This window comes from Melospiza melodia, unplaced genomic scaffold (genome assembly GCF_035770615.1).
Source record: "Melospiza melodia melodia isolate bMelMel2 unplaced genomic scaffold, bMelMel2.pri scaffold_37, whole genome shotgun sequence".
In the NCBI taxonomy this organism is placed as follows: Eukaryota; Metazoa; Chordata; class Aves; order Passeriformes; family Passerellidae; genus Melospiza; species Melospiza melodia.
In genome coordinates, this window is record NW_026948690.1 from 7,216,463 (window position 1) to 7,234,476 (window position 18,014).

The 18,014-nt window shown below is 50.7% G+C and overlaps 1 protein-coding gene across 1 annotated transcript; it reads left to right on the forward strand.

The window, feature by feature from the left end:
- Positions 1-11,593: 11,593 nt before the first annotated feature.
- Positions 11,594-12,499, forward strand: LOC134434509 (olfactory receptor 14C36-like; the record flags this gene model as incomplete). The annotated part of the gene is made up of 1 exon (XM_063183165.1): positions 11,594-12,499. A coding segment is annotated over exon 1 (906 nt), but the record flags the coding sequence as incomplete, so codon positions are not given.
- Between the last annotated feature and the right edge of the window lie 5,515 nt (positions 12,500-18,014).

Here is an 18,014-nt window from a genome sequence, read left to right on the forward strand (position 1 = left end):
CACAAACCTCTTGCTGGTGTCACTCAGCAGGGCTGTCAGAAAGTCCTTCATTCCGCATGGATTTTCCAGGCTGCAGCCACAAGGAAACAGGGAATGAGGACTGTCCTGCTCCTAGGGAGTTTGACATCCTCACCTGAGGAGAGGAGGAGGGACCAGAAGTAAAGGGCAGCTGAGCTTCACTCTTCCACAGGAATTAGGGGGGGATCTCTCATCCTGTCTGCAGCTGCTCCCACAGGGATGTGAGGGCTGATCCCAGAGCCCCAAGGGTCACAGTCAGGGCTGCCCTCAGAGAATGCTCACCTGGTATGGAGGGGCAGCCTGGGAGCACCTGGATCTTGGACCACCCAGCTGCCCCCCATGTTTGGAGGTGCCTGAGGAGAGCTGGGAAGATGCCAGGAACATCCTGCAGTGACATCCCCTCTGTCCCGCTCTGGGTGAGCTCAGTCCCAAACCTGACCCTGATCCTGGTCTCAATCTCACTCCATGATTAGACACACTCACAATTCTGTATTTAATCTCATCCCAGTTCCAAACTTGTCTAGCCCCAGACCCAATCCCAACCCCAGCTCTAAAGCCAATCCCATGTCTAGCCTTAACTGCAATCCCAGCTCTAATCCAAATCTCAGCCCCAACTCCAACCCCAGCCCCAATTCCAGCCCCTTCCTAAATCCTCAGTCCCAAACCAAATCCCAGGTTCTGCCATTCTGGGGGTTTGGGGGTGTCTCTGTCCCTCTGAGCCCGATGATGTTTGGGTGGGGTCACAGGAGGGCTGAGAGGGACAGAGACTGCCCTGACCTCCACAGGTGTGAGAAGGTCGGAGAGCCCCCCCAGCCCCGAGCAGCCTCATTTGTGAGCAGCACCCCTGCCGTGTCCTTTCTCTGGTGACAGCACAGACATTCCTTTGTGCCCGGATCTCTGCCAGCCTCGCACACGGCGCTGCTCTGCAGCAATGGGGACACGGGAAACGGTGCCCGTCGTGTGTCCCCTTTGTGTTGCTGTGTGTCCCCCCATGTCCAGCTGTGTTCCCCTGGCCAGGGAGCTGCTCTGGCCCGGGATGGTCGGGCCCAGCCGCTGGGCCTCGCTGGCAGCAGGCAGGAGCCGGCCCGGGCTGCGGGACACGGCGGGGCTGCCTGGCTGGAAAGCAGCTCTGGCTCCCGCCAGAGAGCTGTGGGCAAGGGGCTGCCGGCTATGTGGGAGGAAAGCCGCTGGGCTGGCCCCTAACGCTGCCCTGCAGAAAGGAAGGGGAGGAGGGAGCTGACAAATGAGCTCGGAATGTGGCAGTGCAGAGATGAAGGGACAAGTGCCCTTGGGGGCCGCGGATCAGGGCCAGCCCTCGGGCACGGCTCTGAGAGGCTCCTGAGCCGGCGTCAGGGTTGCCTGTAAGGATTGCAGGCGGCAGCCGAGAGCAGAGTAACGGCAGTGCCAGCTGGGCCCCATGGCCATCTGCCCGTGCCTTCGCAGCCCGTGAGGGCCGCGGGCTCTGCAGCGCTGCTCCTGCTCCCACAGCCAGCCCGGAGCCTCAGGGCTGCCCCGCAGGCGCCGCGGGAGCAGCAGCGGCCTCAGGGCCCGGCCTGGGGCTTGATCTGCTCAGCCCGGTGACAGACTCAGAGCATGGGGGGAAGGAGCTGAAGGAGCACAAGGGAGCCCAGGGAGAGACAGGCTGTGAGACAAGGCTCTGCCTATAATTGTAACAGTTTTTATTGACCTAATAACTATATACAACTAACTAACTTATAACTATATACAAGTAAAAAGCCAAGTTTCTTATGACAGTTATCACAGGCGTTTCTCACTTCGGACAAGATGTCCCAGGTCGAGCATTGGGTGCTGAGTCCTTTCCAGCTGGCCGGGGGCTGTTGATGTCTGGTGGGGCTGGAGAGGCTGCTCGAGCCCTGGGGCCCATGAGACCTGTCAAGGAGCTGTGCCTGGCCGCTGCTGTCCTGAGGCGGCAGGGCCTGGGCGGTGAAGGACAAGGGTGAGCCGCCACAGGTGCTGGCCCCAGCACACCAGGACTCAAGGTCATGTCCCACATTGGGCATGGCCATTCTCCCACGTTACTCCAGCTCCAAGTTCAGTTGCCCCATGTGCCAGTCCTCCTGCTCCATTCTGCCCCTTCCTTCTTGCCCCAGATGCAAAATACCCACGCCACATTACCCAGCTCTGTACGCAAAGCCTCACTCATCCCCCAGCTAGCACCCTGCAGATAATCAGCCCCCTGTCCTCACTGACCCCCTCGCCCTGACAGGGCCATATCTGACACATCCTGTGTCCTGATCGCCGTACAATGCTGGTCATTACGGCCACTCGAGATGTGTCCATCACTGTGCAGCTGGGTCACACTGGGCTGAGGAGGAGAGGGCAGCTGGCTGCAATGCAGGATCCAATCCAGCACCCCCAATAATCCTCCCAACCCAGATCTCCCTGGGGACTGCAGGCGCAGATTGTCCCTGGATAGTGAGCAATGCCATCAAGCCTCAGTCACCATTCTGTGTCCCCACCTTCATCACACCTACCTTGTTGTGGTGTACCAGGAGACGCTGCAGCTGTGCACTTGTATGTGGGGAAGCCTTGATGTTCGGCATTGTGGAGCTGCTGCTCTGATGGTCCCCAGAGCTCTGCGGCACACGGGGGACACTGGCACGGACCAGCGATCTCATGTGGGATGGGGCAGAGTGTAGAGATAAGGGGTTTAGAAGGGGTCTGGAATCAAGAAACAACTCAATATGAGGTATGCATCTTGTTCAATTTATTACTGCTTGATATGTTCTTTTATACCATTGTTAGTTGTCCACGTAGCTTTAGCTTACATTTTATTGGTTACAAATATCTGTTCATGTGGTTTTACTAATGCTATGATTGGTGCACGCCAGCTGTTCATGCTTCTGCTTATTTTGCAATAGTTCTGCCTTGTGGTTTACTGATAGTCTGCTAGCGGGCCTGGAGGCATTGTATAATTGACCAACTTCTCTTTATCACCTGGCCAGGGGCATTTCAAGGACTGTCTGCTGGCTTCAGACCTGGTTATGCACTCCTTGCAGATAATCGTGCCCTTTTGCTATCAGCCAGGCCTGTATGCTTTGTGCACTACTAGTCTCTGTACTCTCATCCCCTTGGTTCTATTGTGTTCCCAGAATCACAATGGCCCCTTGGTTCCACCCGGCCTGGATGTGTCACAATGGCCCCTTGCTTCCATGGGGACCCACAGTGACACAATGGCCCCTTGCTTCCATGAGGCCTTGCAGTGTCACAGTGGTTGCCTTGGTTCTGTGAGGCCCTGTGGTGTCACAATGGCCCCTTGGCTCCATGGGGACTCGGAGTGTCAGAATGGTCTCATTGGTTCCATGAAGCCCCTCAGTGTCACAATGGTCTCTGGGTTCTGCAGTATCACAATGGCACCTTGTTTCTGTGAAGCCCTGAAGGACAGAATGGGCCCTTGGTTCCATTGGGCTCCTCACTGTCACATGAGTTCTCAGTTCCACAGAGCCCTGCAGTGTCACAGTGCTCTGTTTGGTTCCATGGTGCCGCACAGGGTCACAATGGCAAATCCCCCTCCATAGGCTTTGTCTGGGAAGTGTCTCTGGGCTCCGTTTCAGGCCATTCACATCCATGGGGTTCTGTCAAGTCCCAGTGGAACCTTGGTGCCGCATTGCTCCACAGCCTCACAATGCTCTCCTGCTGCCATGAGGTCCCTCCCTCTGTGACACACTGCAACCCTGGCTCCATGAGGGTCTCTGGGGATCCATGGTGCACACCTTCTTCACATCTGAGCCTTGCTTCCATGGGTTCCATGGACTGACAGTGGCCCTCTGTATTCCATGGGCCCAGCTAGATCACAGCAGAGCCTGGCTTTCACCAGGTTCTGATACCTGTTCTGCCAGCTGGCAGGGGTGATTTAAAGAGCACAGAAACCAATGGGAAGAATGGTCTTATTTTACTGTGAGTGTTAAGGCAACACAAAATTAAATTATACATTCAGTACAACTACGTGCTTGGCTTTAGCAACAAGCAAAAGGAAGCAAGGTAATGCACCTAATCATTATTACAGGAGAGAAAGGATAGGGACTGAGAAAGACACATCCCCAATTGCCCGAACACTTTACCATCATCCAGAGTCCGCAGTTGCTGGAAAGCCCCATTTCACAGCGAGGACCTGGAGAACTCTTCCAAGCACTTGGGAAAATCCTACGTGGTGCATCCACCCATAGGTGAGGTCTCTGAATTTGCTCCAAAAGTGGATCCAGCTTTCATAGGCCCAAATGAGTGAGTCAAAGTGACTTGATGATATTTTTAGCACATAAACTCCTGGATTTCATGGAATGTTTCCTGACCAGGAGGGCCCAGGGCTTGGCCAGAGCCCAGTCCCTAGCTTGGAGGGTTTCCCCTAAAATATCCTACAAGCCTCTATTCATGTCATGTGGGAAAATTTCTTAGAATGATACATTTCTTGCAGGTAACTACACAAGATTATGTGAAAGTCTCTGTTATAAGTTGGTAGTGGAAATGAGCCACCACTCGTTAAGTTCAATCAGCAGAGAATTGATAGAATTAGCAGAGCAAGCTGATAATAGGCAAATTACAGCTGTGGGTGAAGCCAAGGGCTTGCACCCACCTGGTAGCGCTAGGTGTAGCCAGGGAGTCACCGCTCTGCCAACCACCCAGGGCCGACCCAACAGTTCGCAGGATTTTTATATGTCTATTTTTCCTGGAGATGCAATTCTTCCGGTGTAATCTGCATCTGTGCCGATAGTTGCTAGGGGGTCTTTTTCTGCCTTCTGGTGGTCATTTGGAGGAGGGCTCCCATCCTCTTCTTCAAGGTTTTGATGACTCTGCAATAGCCTTTACCATATATAGCTGTGTAGCTGCATATAGTTACATATTGCATATCCAGTCTTTCAGCATATTAGCTTGTGACATATTGTGGTTTAAGCCTTATGACCTTCATTTTGCAACACCTTAGCCTATTATATTTATTTTGTGGGTTTTCTATTCTTGGCTTTCTTCTCTTCATAGACTTTAGAAACTTGATGAACAAACTTGAGACATTAACCCATTACACATTAACCCATTAAGGGTTAGTCCCACAAAAAATCTGCCCATACAGTCAAGTCTGGCTAGACTTGGCCTCTGGTGACTGCCTTTTATCTGCCCCTGCACCACTGGGGCTCATTTGTTTCCTTCTTATGGAGACCATTGTGACACTGTGGAGGATTGTGGAACCAATGGGCCATGGTGACACTGCAGGCCCTTGTGGAACCTGTTACACTCTAGGAACTTGTGGAACCAAGACGAACATTGTGACCCTGCAGGGTACCATGGATCCCAGGGGCCACTGTGACACTGTGGGGCCTTGTGGAACCAAGGACATCATTGTGGCTCTGTTGAGCTGCATGGTCCCAAGGGGCCAGTGTGAAGCAGCAGGGCTTTGTGAAACCAAGAGGCCATTGCTGCATTTCAGGGCCTTGTGGAGCCAAAGGGCCGTTGTGATCCTGTAGGGCACCATGGATCCGTGGAAATCATTGCGGCATTGCACGGCCCCATGGAATCATGGAGAGTATTGTGACACTGTGGGGCCCCACAGAACCAAAGGAACATTGTGACCCTGCAGGGCCTCATAGAGGGAAGGGGTCATTGTGACACTATGGGAATTATTGGAACCAAGAGAATCACTGTTGCACTACTGGGCCCCAATGGAACCAAGAGGCAATTGGACACATCAGGGCTTCATGGAACCCAAAGACAATTAGGACACTGTGGGGCCTTATGAAACCATGGAGACCATTTAGATGCTTAAAGACTTGTGTAACCAAGGGGCCATTATGACACCTGAGGGCATCATGGAAGCAAGAGAACCATTGTGACACTGCAGGGCCCTGTGGAAGCAAGGGAACACCAAAGAGGTATGGTTGCGTTGGTCTCCCAGAGGTCACCTGAGAGATATGGCTGACCTTGGAATGTGGAAGGCCACTCCCATCTGCCCCTGAAACACTGGGGATCTGCACTTTCCTTCTTATGGAAAAGAACTGTCCATCTTTTTCATGTATCCATGGCCAAAATTTGGATTCCACCTCCAAATTTCTGTGTATCCAAGGATTGCTCCCAGACTAAAGCTGCCAGGATGGACAGATCTGGCTGGTCTTTAACTTCTGAGTGACAGAACTCACCTGTTTTCCAAACGCTGGAAAGGGCTCTGTGCTTTTCTTTGTATGGAAAAAAAATCCTTCTCCAGGCAAAAATTTCTGAAATTAGGATTCCGCATTCATAATTTTGGATATCCAAGCTGCTCCAAGCAAACCTGCCAGGACAGACAGGTCAGGCTTGCCTTAGCCTCTGGTGGTTGCTGTTCATCAGCTCCTGAAACACAGGCGCTCCATGGTTTCCTTTCTATGAAGACCAATGTGGCATTTGGTAGCCTTGTGAAAGGAAGGGGCCATTGTGACACTGCAGAGCACCATGGATCCAAGGGACTTTTGTGACACTGTGGGGCCTCATGGAACCAAGGACATCATTGTGGCTCTGTTGGGCCACATAGTCCCAAGAGACCAGAGCAAAGCAGCAGTGTGGGAGTTAGCCTAGGTGTAACTTACAGTCAGCCAAATTTTACCCCGGAAGAACTGGGTGTGAGTTTCAAGTCCTAGGAGTCATTTGTTTAACTTAGGGTGAGCTTGAGAGGTCTCCCATAAGCCTTTAGTGTTGTTATGCTAAGTTGTACAAGTTCTCCTCCCCTAGTGGTTTATTGATTACTTTTTTCTTCTATATGGGTATTGTTCTAGTTTTCTAGCCCCAAGTGTCTATATTGTAGCTTCCGCTTTGTCTCAGGTCTTGGGATCCTGCCCCTCATACTCTTCTCAACTCCTCCATGTTTATTGTTTTTCACCCTGTTATTAAAGTTCTTTTTGAGCAACTCCATTGAACCCGCACCTTTTCATTTTTGCCAACATCGCCTTTAAGTCAGGGAACCAGAGGAGTTTATTGCAGCCACCCTCATTTGGTGCCTGAATAGGGACTATGACATTCAGGGCTCCCTGTGTCAGTCATGTCTGTTGGGGTTAGCTGATAGATAGGCCAGTGCTCCCTGGGATTTTGGATTGTGCCAGGCCCAGTGGATTCATCATTGCTTCAAGGGACCTTGCCCAGGATCAGCAGGAACGATGACGGTTTCACCTGTATAGGATTGCAGGCAGGTTTGGGGAAATGCAAGACATTTACTGCCCATTTTGCCACTGTGTTTTTACAGTATGGACCTACATCCCATTATTGATTTGGGGTATTCTGGTGGCTCTTCCCCATAAAGCAGAGACAGAGAAAAATGGGCAGCCAGATGTCTAAAGTAGAAAGGAGCATATGTGGATGCTTTAATTCTCACTGATCATGGCCAAATATCTTCAAAGAACCAAATAAAACCAATCATGGGGTGGATCATTAAAAATTTTCCAGATGCCTCTGCTGGCGAAATCCATACCATTGAGTTTTGGGACTCAGTGGGAGCTAAACTGTACATCCTTTCGATCAAAAGGGACCACAGTGCACCCCACATGCTACCCATCTTCCACACTATCCTTGAGACCCTTCACCGGCAAGCACTGTGTTGAAAACTCAATCCTTTGGTCACTCCTAACTCACTCAGGACCTCCCCTCAAACCTGCCTTTCTCAGACTTTCCATGATGGTCCAAGATGGCGATGGCCATGCTGTCTTGGAACATCATGCCCTGGAGACTCAAGACAGGAGCCCGAATGTGGCTTGGGAGCCCAACCATCCTCCTTCCATTTTGGCTCCTCCACTTCCTGCTACCACAACCTTCTCTTCCGCCCTGAACGAACCTCCAGACTCCACCCCCACAACTGCGGGTCATGCCCCCACTGTCAATCATGCTCTCCCCTCTAGACCATGCCTCCATTTAAGGAAGGAGACTGGCAAATAACCTTGAAACTCCTCATTGCCCGGTATGTTATGAAAGAAGGGGGCATAATCCCAGGTATCAGCCATTGGTTTATGGGGAAATCAAGGATTGGTGTAGGGCAGCTAAAGACCATAGGAAGCACTTACCTTGTTTTAATGGCCTAATGAGGGCGATGTTTACAGCACGTCCTAACCCCCTATGATTTAAAATATATTATGACCATGTTTTTGTCACCTACAGAATACACCCTGTAGGAAGGAGGATGGAAGTGTTTACTAAATCAATTAATAGCAGACTATGCTAATAATGAGGCAAGGGTGGAATTGACAATCAGCCATCTAGCTGGAGAAGGACAACACAGCCTACCAGATGATTAAGCAGTAGGTATCCCCAGAGAAGTATTGGATGATATCAAAGAGATGGCTTTGAAAGCTTTAATCCAGGTATCAGATGGTAGCACCCGAATTTTTTACTACCTTGGGTGACTGCAGCTAAAGCTTTAGGACAGTTAGACCATCCTGGGTGCCTGTTAAGTAAGCAAACCAATGCTACCTCCCTCACATTGAGTGGCCTGCTCTCAGACATAGAAATCATCAGACATGCCACCTTTCAGAACAGTGATAGAGTTTTTACTCTGGGCACATGGGCATGGCTGTGTAGATTCTGAGGGCAAGTGTGGCATGAACCTCCCCAGCCACAGTGAGTCAATCCAGAAGAGCACTCAGGTACTGAAGGAAGAAAGCTTCAAGAAGCTTCATGTGGAAAACAAAGACTGGTTCAACAAACACTTCCAATCCTAGGGATTAAAGGGTTGAATGATGACTAGCTAAAACAACATCTTAGTTGTTGTTGTAGTATTGTTAATTGTCCCATGGTTGTTTCAATGATCTTAGAAAGTCTTAGAAAATTCTTTCACTTCCATCTTTGTTGTAAAACAGAGAGGGGGAGATATGCAACACAGGACCCCTTGGAGGAGAGAATTGGAAGCCAGAATGGAACAAAAATCTCTCAGAGACTCAGTGTGGGCAAGGAAAATATTTAAAAGTACCTAAAAGTATTCTTAAATCCAAAAAGTACCTTAAAACCCTTGAGTATCTCAAGGCATTAATGAGTGCCACTGAGTGTCAGTACAAAGCTCTCAAGGGACTCATTAAAGCAGAGAACTTGGGCCATGATTGTACAAACCTCTACCAGAGTCTGTATCAAAAGGGAAACACAAAGTACTTAAAATAACTGAAGTACCTTGAAGCATTAATGAGCCATACGGAGTGTTTTTACTGACAAAGCCTCTCCTTTGGGAGAGGGACTAATTACAACAGATAATTGGAGGCCATGATTGCACAAACCTCTCAGAGACTCAAAGGCAAAAGCCAAACCCAAAATTCTTTGAAAAACCTGCAGTCTTTGCAGGGAGCATGAAGAAGCCCCCCAGGGCCATTCCTGAGCAAGGCTCCCCAGGGACTCCTTCCAGCAGATCCTTGAGGCCACTGAGATGTGGGCTAGGGGGGGATGCTGAGGGCAGGACAAGGGGCGGACAGTGCCCAGCCTGGCTGGGGCTGTGCCAGGAGGCCCCAGGGCCTCAGGACAAGGTGTCTCCTCACAGCCCTTGATGACACAGACCCTGCTGTGCCCCAGGGCACCAAGATTTGCCTTCTCTTTGTCCCCACCTGTCATCACTGCCTTCAGTTCTCTGCTCTGTCTGGGGCCTGGGGACACTTTCTCAGTCATGTCCCTCAGTGGGACCCATTAAAAGTCCAAGAAACTTTGGAGTTGGATTCTAGCTTGGAGTTCTGGAGAGGTTTCTTCAGCTCCCTCTCAGGGACTGATGTTCAGGGTCTGAGCACAAAGCCCCAGAGGCTCATTAAAGTCGTGGTGCTGTGTCTGTGCTGCTGAGCTGGGCTGGGCTCGTGGCACAGAGGCAGCTCCTGGTAACCAAGAAGAGCTTCAAAAGCACATTTCTCTTGATGAGCAGCTCTTCTGCCAGCCCAGCACGGCTGGGGCACTGCCTGCAGCCACCCCAGGCACAGCACAGAGGCACAGAGAGCTTCAATCAGTCAGGGCTGGGAAGGTGCTGAGAAGTGGCTGGGGCAGAATCACTGCCAGCCCTTGGCACAGCAACCTCTGGCTGCAGGACAATGCAGCTGCAGCTCCTGGAATGATCTCCCAAAGCTGGAACATCCCAATGCCTACAGACTCTGTGAGTACAACTCTGAGTATTTCTGGTTCAGGGAAGTTTAAATGCTCTTGAAGCTCTGACATGCTGAGGTGTTCTGATCAGTCATAGAATATTTCCAAGACAAGGATTTTTATACAAATGAAGAAATTGCATAAGATTTTATATTCAGTTTCCTACTATTGGAGAATGGAAGGCAAGGGGAAATAAATACAAAAGGTTGATTATGATTTATTAATTATGAATTTTGAGACAAGTGCCTAAGACATCTGAACTGTTCCTATTAGTGATCAATAGTTTCACAGGAGATCCCTAATGTGCTTTCAGACTCTCCACAGGCCATGGACAGCACCATCATCACGTTTGCTGGAGCCATCATGCTTAGTCTGAGCTGTCCTTTCTCCAAGCTGCAAACAGAACTTGCTCCCAGCCAGTGCCCTGCAAACAGGCAGGGTTCTGTAGGGCCAAGGAGAGTGCACAGAGATTTGGGGTCTGTGAGTGCTGGCAGGGAGAGATCAGGCACAGGGAAACACCTGCAGGAGGAAAATCTCCAGGAAGCAGAGAGAAGATCAGACAGTGAGAGAAAACAAAACCCAGCAATGCTGGGGCAGGGAGAGTTTAGAAATGTCCATACGAGACCCTCTCTCTGAACAAGCCCCCTCCCTCCTGTGCCCCAGCCAAGCCTCTGCCCTCAGGGCCTGGGCTCCGCAGCCCCTCCTGTGCAGGCAGAGCTGCAGCAGAGCCGTGGGGCAGCTCTGCAGCCCTGGGCCCAGTTCCCTCTGCAGAGCACAAGGCTGGGAGCAGCTGCCCGGCCCTGGGGGCTCTGGCAGGGGGCACAGCTGGCTCAGGGTGACGCTGTCCCCAGTGCCCGGCTCTGGGCAATGCTGTCAGGGCAGCCAGGGAAGGAGCTGCATCTCCCTCAATCCAGTGCCATCATAAGGACACTTGGAAAATTCTCTGAGATTTCAGTCCAAGCTGGGAGCTCCAATCCAGGGTGCAAACCTGTCCAAGAGCATCTCTGAGTTATAAGATTGATGGGGAAAGGCAGAGGTATTCTGACACTGAAATGCTGTTGCTTAAATGAGCAAAGTGAGTCTTTGGCTACAAAAGTGGACCTGGGCTGGGGTTGATCCATCAGAATGCAGCAGCACCTGGCTGTAAGAGAAACATAGGAGTGTGAACATAGTTCATTTGTGAAAAATGAAAGCCCAGAAAAACTCCAAACAGAATGAAGTGACAGATCATCTTCCCTCAGTTGTCACTAATCATCTTGCCTCAGGGAACTCACTCTGTTCTACCAAAGTGCAGCAGAAATGCTGAGGGTTTGATATCCAAAAATAGCAGGACAGATATGGGGGCAGCTTAAAAAGAAAAGCACAGAACACTTAAACACAGAAGCATGTCTGTGTGTGTTACAGAAGCGGGTGTATTGAAAATGGCTTTGATTTTCATTAGAGGTATCTCCTCTAACTCTTCCCTGTCCTTTCTCCATGAACAGGTCCCCATTTTCAGTCCCAGCAAATGTCCAACAGCAGCTCCATCAGCCACTTCGTCCTGCTGGCATTGGCAGACACGTGGCAGCTGCAGCTCCTGCACTTCTGCCTCTTGCTGGGCATCTCCCTGGCTGCCCTCCTGGGCAATGGCCTCATCATCAGCGCTGTAGCCTGCAGCCACCACCTGCACACGCCCATGTTCTTCTTCCTGCTCAACCTGGCCCTCAGCGACCTGGGCTGCATCTGCACCACTGTCCCCAAAGCCATGCACAATTCCCTCTGGGACACCAGGGACATCTCCTACACTGGATGTGCTGCCCAAGTATTTTTTTTTGTTTTTTATGCTACAACGGAGTATTTCCTCCTGACCATCATGTGCTATGACCGCTACGTGTCCATCTGCAAACCCCTTCACTACGGGACCCTCCTGGGCAGCAGAGCTTGTGCCCACATGGCAGCAGCTGCCTGGGCCAGTGCCTTTCTCTATTCACTGCTGCACACAGCCAATACATTTTCCCTGCCCCTGTGCCAAGGCAATGCCCTGGGCCAGTTCTTCTGTGAAATTCCCCAGATCCTCAAGCTCTCCTGCCTCAAATCCTATATGAGGGAACTGGTGCTCATCACAGTTACTGTGTGTTTAGGACTTGGATATTTTGTGTTCATTGTTTTCTCCTACGTGCAGATCTTCAGGGCTGTGCTGAGGATCCCGTCTGAGCAGGGACGGCACAAAGCCTGTTCCACATGCCTGCCTCACCTGGTTGTTGTTTCCCTCTTCCTCAGCACTGTCATCTTTGCCTACCTGAAGCCCCCCTCCATGTCCTCACCATCCCTGGATCTGTCCCTGTCAGTTCTGTACTCACTGGTGCCTCCAGCCCTGAACCCCCTCATCTACAGCCTGAGGAACCAGGAGCTCAAGGCTGCAGTGTGGAGACTGATGACTGGATGGTTTCAGGAGCACTAAACTGCTGGTCAATTTCTGCAAATGACATGTAATTAAAGTCATCTCTGATAGTTCTGCATGGTTTCATTTTGGAGGTCTGTTTTCTTTGTTTTACTTTTTAATATTTTCCAAAAAGAAATGTCAATGTCTATGCAATTTCTCATTTGGTTTCTCTCCACCTTCCCTGTGCCCACAGACTGTGTCAATGAGGGGCTGCACTCTTGTTGCCTATAAAAGGAATTAAAGCATCTCCCAGCAGAGTTTTCTGCAGAGATGCCCTTTTGCTGCCTTCTCTGGAGCTGCAGCAGCAATGTCTGTGTGCAGAGCAGGGGGCAGATCAGTGCTGGCCCAGCAGCTGTGCCCAGCAGCAGCAGCACTTGGTGTTGCCAGTGCTGCTGCCATGGCCCTGCCCTGCAGCTGTGCTGGCCCTGGTGTTGCTGCAGGGCCTGAGTGCTCTCGGGGCCGGGCACAGCCCTGGGGGTGGCAGTGCCGGGGCTGCAGCAGGGACAGGCCATGGGCACTGCTGGGGCAGCACTGACGCCTCAGGCGATGCCCTGGGGGCTCCAGGCTCCTTGCCCAGGCTCTCGCAAGAACACAACCAGGCCAATGCTCAGCACAGAAAAGCCCAGTGAGCAGCCCCAGGTTGGCCGTGGGCAGGCTGGGGGCAAACAGCATGGCTGGGGCTCTGCAAGGGCCCTGGGGCAGACCGGAAGGAGCAGCAGAGCAGGGGCTGATCCATCCCCAGACTGCTGGACAGCCCAGGGCAGCGTCCCAGAGCGTCCTCATGGAGCTGCCAACAACATCCCCCCTCTGCAGCCCTGGCCTCTCCCCCAGCTCACACAGGTGCCCCATCCTTGCAGGCACAGACATGGCAGCACTGGCTCAGCAGCCCCTGTTTGCATTGCACACAGCAGGCGGGAGCACCTCCATGCTGTTGGTGTGGGGACATGAACCTGAGGGAGCACAAATGCCATCAGCCCCTGGGGCCAGCAAGGGCTGGAGGACAGCAGGGAAACCACTCAGCTTTGTCCTGGCCTCTGTAGTCAGTCAGAAAGTTTGTTCCCATCAGCTGGGAGTTTCCTTTCCCACTGCAGATGCTGTTGTTCAGAGTCAGGGCTGCCTGGCAGCCACCCCCAAACTGCCCTGAGCATTTCAATTTCCTTGGCTTCACCTTTGCTTTCTTTCCTCTTTCCTGATCCAGATTTCTTCCTATTGCCCATCGCTTTTCCTTCCCCTGCAAACAGCCCATCCCTATTTGCCCTTTCCTCTCTGGCCCCACTCCCCATTGCAGTTCCTGACTTGGCCCCATGGGAATGTCCCTTGGGCAGCAGGATCATCCTGCAAGTGCTGCAGGAATTGTCTGCAGGCTCCTGCAGTGCCTGGTGCTGCTCCCTTGCCAGAGGCACCCCAGGCCAGGGGGGCACATCTGGGCTGCTGTGTCTGCCTCTGGGGCTCCCTGTTCTGGGCAGTGAAGAGGAGCTGCAGAGGCTCTGCAGGACTGACAGGATGGGCTTTGGGGCTGGCAGGAGAAGCTGAGGGACCTGGGCTACTGGAGCTGCTGAAGAGGAGGCCCAGGGCTCCTCCTGCACTGCTGCAAGGGTGGCTTCAGAGAATCACTGAATCAGCAAGGTTGGAAAAGACCTTGGAGTTCATCAAGTCCAACCTGTTCCCTGACACCGCCTTGTCTCCCTGAGATTCTTCTTCTCCAAGATAAACAACCCCAGCTCCCGCAGCTGCTCCTCAAAGCTCTTGTGTTTCAGACCCCTCCGCAGCCTTGTTGTCCTTCTCTGGACACGCTCCAGTCCCTGCATAGCCTTCATTAATTGGGGGCCCAGAATTGGGCACAGCCCTTGAGGTGTGGCCTCACCAGTGCTGAGTGCAGGGGAAGAATCCCTGCCCTGCTCCTACTGCTCCACGCCATTCCTAATCCAGGCCAGGAGCCATTGGCCTTCTTGCCCACCTGGGCACACTGCTGGCTCATGTCCAGCCTGCTGTCCATCACCCCTGCAGGTCCCTTTCTGCCTGGCTGCTCTCCAGCCACTCTGTCCTCCGCCTGTAGCGCTGCAGTGATTGTTGTGGCCAAAATGCAGGACCCAGCACTTGGGCTTGTTCAACCTCACCTTGTTGGATTTGGGCCCTGGAGCCAGGCTGTCCAGGGCCCTGTGCAGAGCCCTCCTGCCCTCCAGCAGATCCACACTCACACCCACTTTGGTGTCATCTGCAAATTTGCTGATGCTGGACTCAGTCCCCTCATGCAGATCATCAGTGCAGACGTTGAAATCCACTCTGTCTGGCTCTGATCCCTCGGCCATCCTGTGGGTGCCCTGTGATGGCACTCAAGGCGATCTGTTCCATAACCTTGCCAGGCACCCAGCTCAGGCTGACAGGCCTGGAGTTCCCCAGCTCCTCCTTCCAGCCCTTCTTGGGGATGGGCTCACACTGGCACCTCCAGTCCTCTGGGCCCTCCCTGCTGAGCCAGCACTGATGGTAAATGATGGAGAGCAGCTTGGGGAGCTCATCCACAGCTCCCACATCCCCTTGGGATGGATCCCATCCAATCCCATACACCTGTGAGAATCTGAGAGGCTCAGCAGGTCCCCAGCTGCTTCCTCCTGAAATACAGGGGGCTGTTCTGCTCCCTGTGCCCATCCAGCAGCTCAGGAGAACACTTGTCCTGACGACAACCTGTCTTATTCTTGAAAACTGAGGCAAAGAAGTGGTTAGGTACCTCAGCCTTTCCCTGATATTTGGTAACCATTTCTCCCCTAATAATGAATGGAGATTGTTCTTGTACCTCCTTTGGCCATTGATGTATTTATAGAAAGATTTTTATTATCCTTCACAGAAGTGGCCTGGTTAAGCCTTAAGCTTTAACCTCCCTAACTTTCTTTCTGCATAACCTAAAACATCCTAAAACATTTCCTGAGTTACCTGCCTCTCTATCCAAAGGTGATCCACATTCCTTTTTTACCCCAAGTTCCTGCAAAAGGCCCATCATGTACAGAACATTACCTTTTGGGCTAAAGTACACCTCGGAGGAGGAAAATACAAGAGTCTATAAATTAAAAGAGGGAAAGAAAGCTAGGAAAGTAAAAGAAGAAGAGGCTGGGAAGGCTAACAAAAACTGGGACCCCCTTGACCACCTACCTCCTCCTACCCTTGCAGTACCTCAAATCCTTCCTCCAATTCCTCTTACTGTGGACCCAGTTCCTCCTCCTCTCCCAGCTGTCATTCCTTTACCACCTCCTAACCCAGTTATACCTCCAACACCTTCCCCTCTACCCTCTCCTTACTCTCTTTACCCTTCACTACTGTTCCCTTACCTCTGCCATCTCATGCACCCCTTATTCACCAGCAAGTTCCTGCTCTGCCTCCCCCACCACAAATGAGAAGCCAAACAACATCTCAGAATCTCATGCCCAAGAGTGAAGTTACCCAGTCAGCCTCCACAGATGATGTTGTAACACCTGGTCCAAAGTGGGTAAAGTGGAAAATTGTTCCCCCTCAGAGAACTTCCCATGGGTGGGGTGGCCAGTGAGATTGGATTTGTAAACCCTCCCTTGACTGCGTCCAAAGTTGGAAAATTTAAGAAAGAATTGGGAAATTTAGTGGAAGACCCAGTAGAAATTGCAAATCAAATTGATCAATTTTTAGCCCTAATATTTATACATGGGTAGAATTGAACTCCACCTTTAACATCCTATTTTCCCCAGAAGAGACTCGATTAATAAGAACTGCAGGAATGAAAATTTGGGAGCAAGAAAACCAACCCGGGCCCCAAGGTAACAAAAAATGCCTTCAGTGGAGCCTGACTAGAATGCTAATCAAGAAGAGGGGAGAAGGAATATGAGAGATCACAGATCCCTGATGACCAGAGGGATAAAAGAATCAGTCCCTAGAGGGAGTAATACCAGGTTTGTGTTTGACGGCACCCAGGAAAAAGATGAGACCCCAGCACCATGGCTTAATAGGCTAAAGCAAAACTTCCAGATTTACTCTGATGTTGACCCAGACAGCCCAGAAGGCCAATCTTGGGTTCCCTGCAGTCGGGGATGACCCCAAGAATCCTTTTTTACCAGCCTGATGTTTCCAAGAAGGAGTCTGAATTCTTCGGCTCTGGTTTCCAAGGTTGTTTATCGTTTCTTATCTATAACATTTTTTCTCTGGCCTGCCGAGATCTTTTCAGCAGGTCAGACAGAGGCACGCTCTCCATCCCAGGGCTGGTGTCTACATTTTATCCTATGTACTATGTGTACTTTATTTACCATTTTTTTCCAATACTTAAATGTGGAGAGTATTATTAATAATTGGTTAGCTGAGAAAGGCCATACTGACATAATGCCGCTGGTTAAGCTGAAGGAGAAAAGTCAGCAGTCAGCAAGCTGAAAGGAAAGGTCAGCAGTGACCTTGCTGCAACATGAAGATAGGGAGTAGAGATTATTCCTGAATATATCTTGAGAATATGTAGAAAGTATCAAAAGTAGAACTATAGGAATGTAGAAGTAGGCGTAGGTGCTGATATGTAACTGACCAATCCTGAGCTCAACTTTTGCAATATGTATGAAGCTCATTATTAACTGTATTTAACCCACCTTACTGATCAATAAAATCGGGCCTGTGATGATCAAATTGATTTCCTGGTTCCCTTCCGTCGACAAATGGTGGAGAATGCGGGCAACGCCGAATCTCTGCCCTTTTTTCTCAGATTAAAAGAAAAAGGGGATTACGCCACAGTCGTGGAAGTTGGGTTTGGGTCCTTGCAGCCGGGACGGTGCCAGAATTTGAAGCACCCTTGATGATCACAATGGTGACTCAAGCCAATACGTGTCACGGGAGCCTGGAGAGCTGCAACAGCGAGCGCTGAATAATAGGTATGGATAGGCAAGCGGCATATGATTTATTCACCGCCTATTTAGAGCGGCGAAGGATAAAAGGGATAGATTTAAAAAAGGAGTTACCAAAGTTATTAGCCTATGGCCATGCTAAGGGTATCTTTTCTAACCCTCATACAGTTCATGAGCTAGCAGAGTGGAAGAAGTTTGGCCAGTAAAATCAGGAGCAGCAAGATTGAAGACAGATAAGAAAAGAAAAGCAAAAAGAGAACAGTCTCATTTGAATAAAGATATCAGTGATTGCTAATTAATTTTCTATGATTAAGACAATTTTACAGTTGTGGGACCCTCAGGAAGATATAGTTGTTGAGGAAGATAAGGAACAAGAACTACGATTACGAAATAAGATACGCCCTGTGTTAAAAAAAGAGCTTGAACTATTAGCCTCATATAGTAAAAAAGCTGAAGAGGCTTTGCGATCACCACCATTGAATTAGTTGCTTTAGACTGAAGAACCAGACTTTTATACTGGTCCTTACTTATATTCACTTCCTTGTTATGTTTGCAAAAAAGATAAAGATAAGTGCTATGCATGGGTAGCTTTCAATTGTGCAGATTGTAATCAGGTTTATTGGTATTCACAGAGGTCATTAAGATATTTATGGTGTACACCTTGT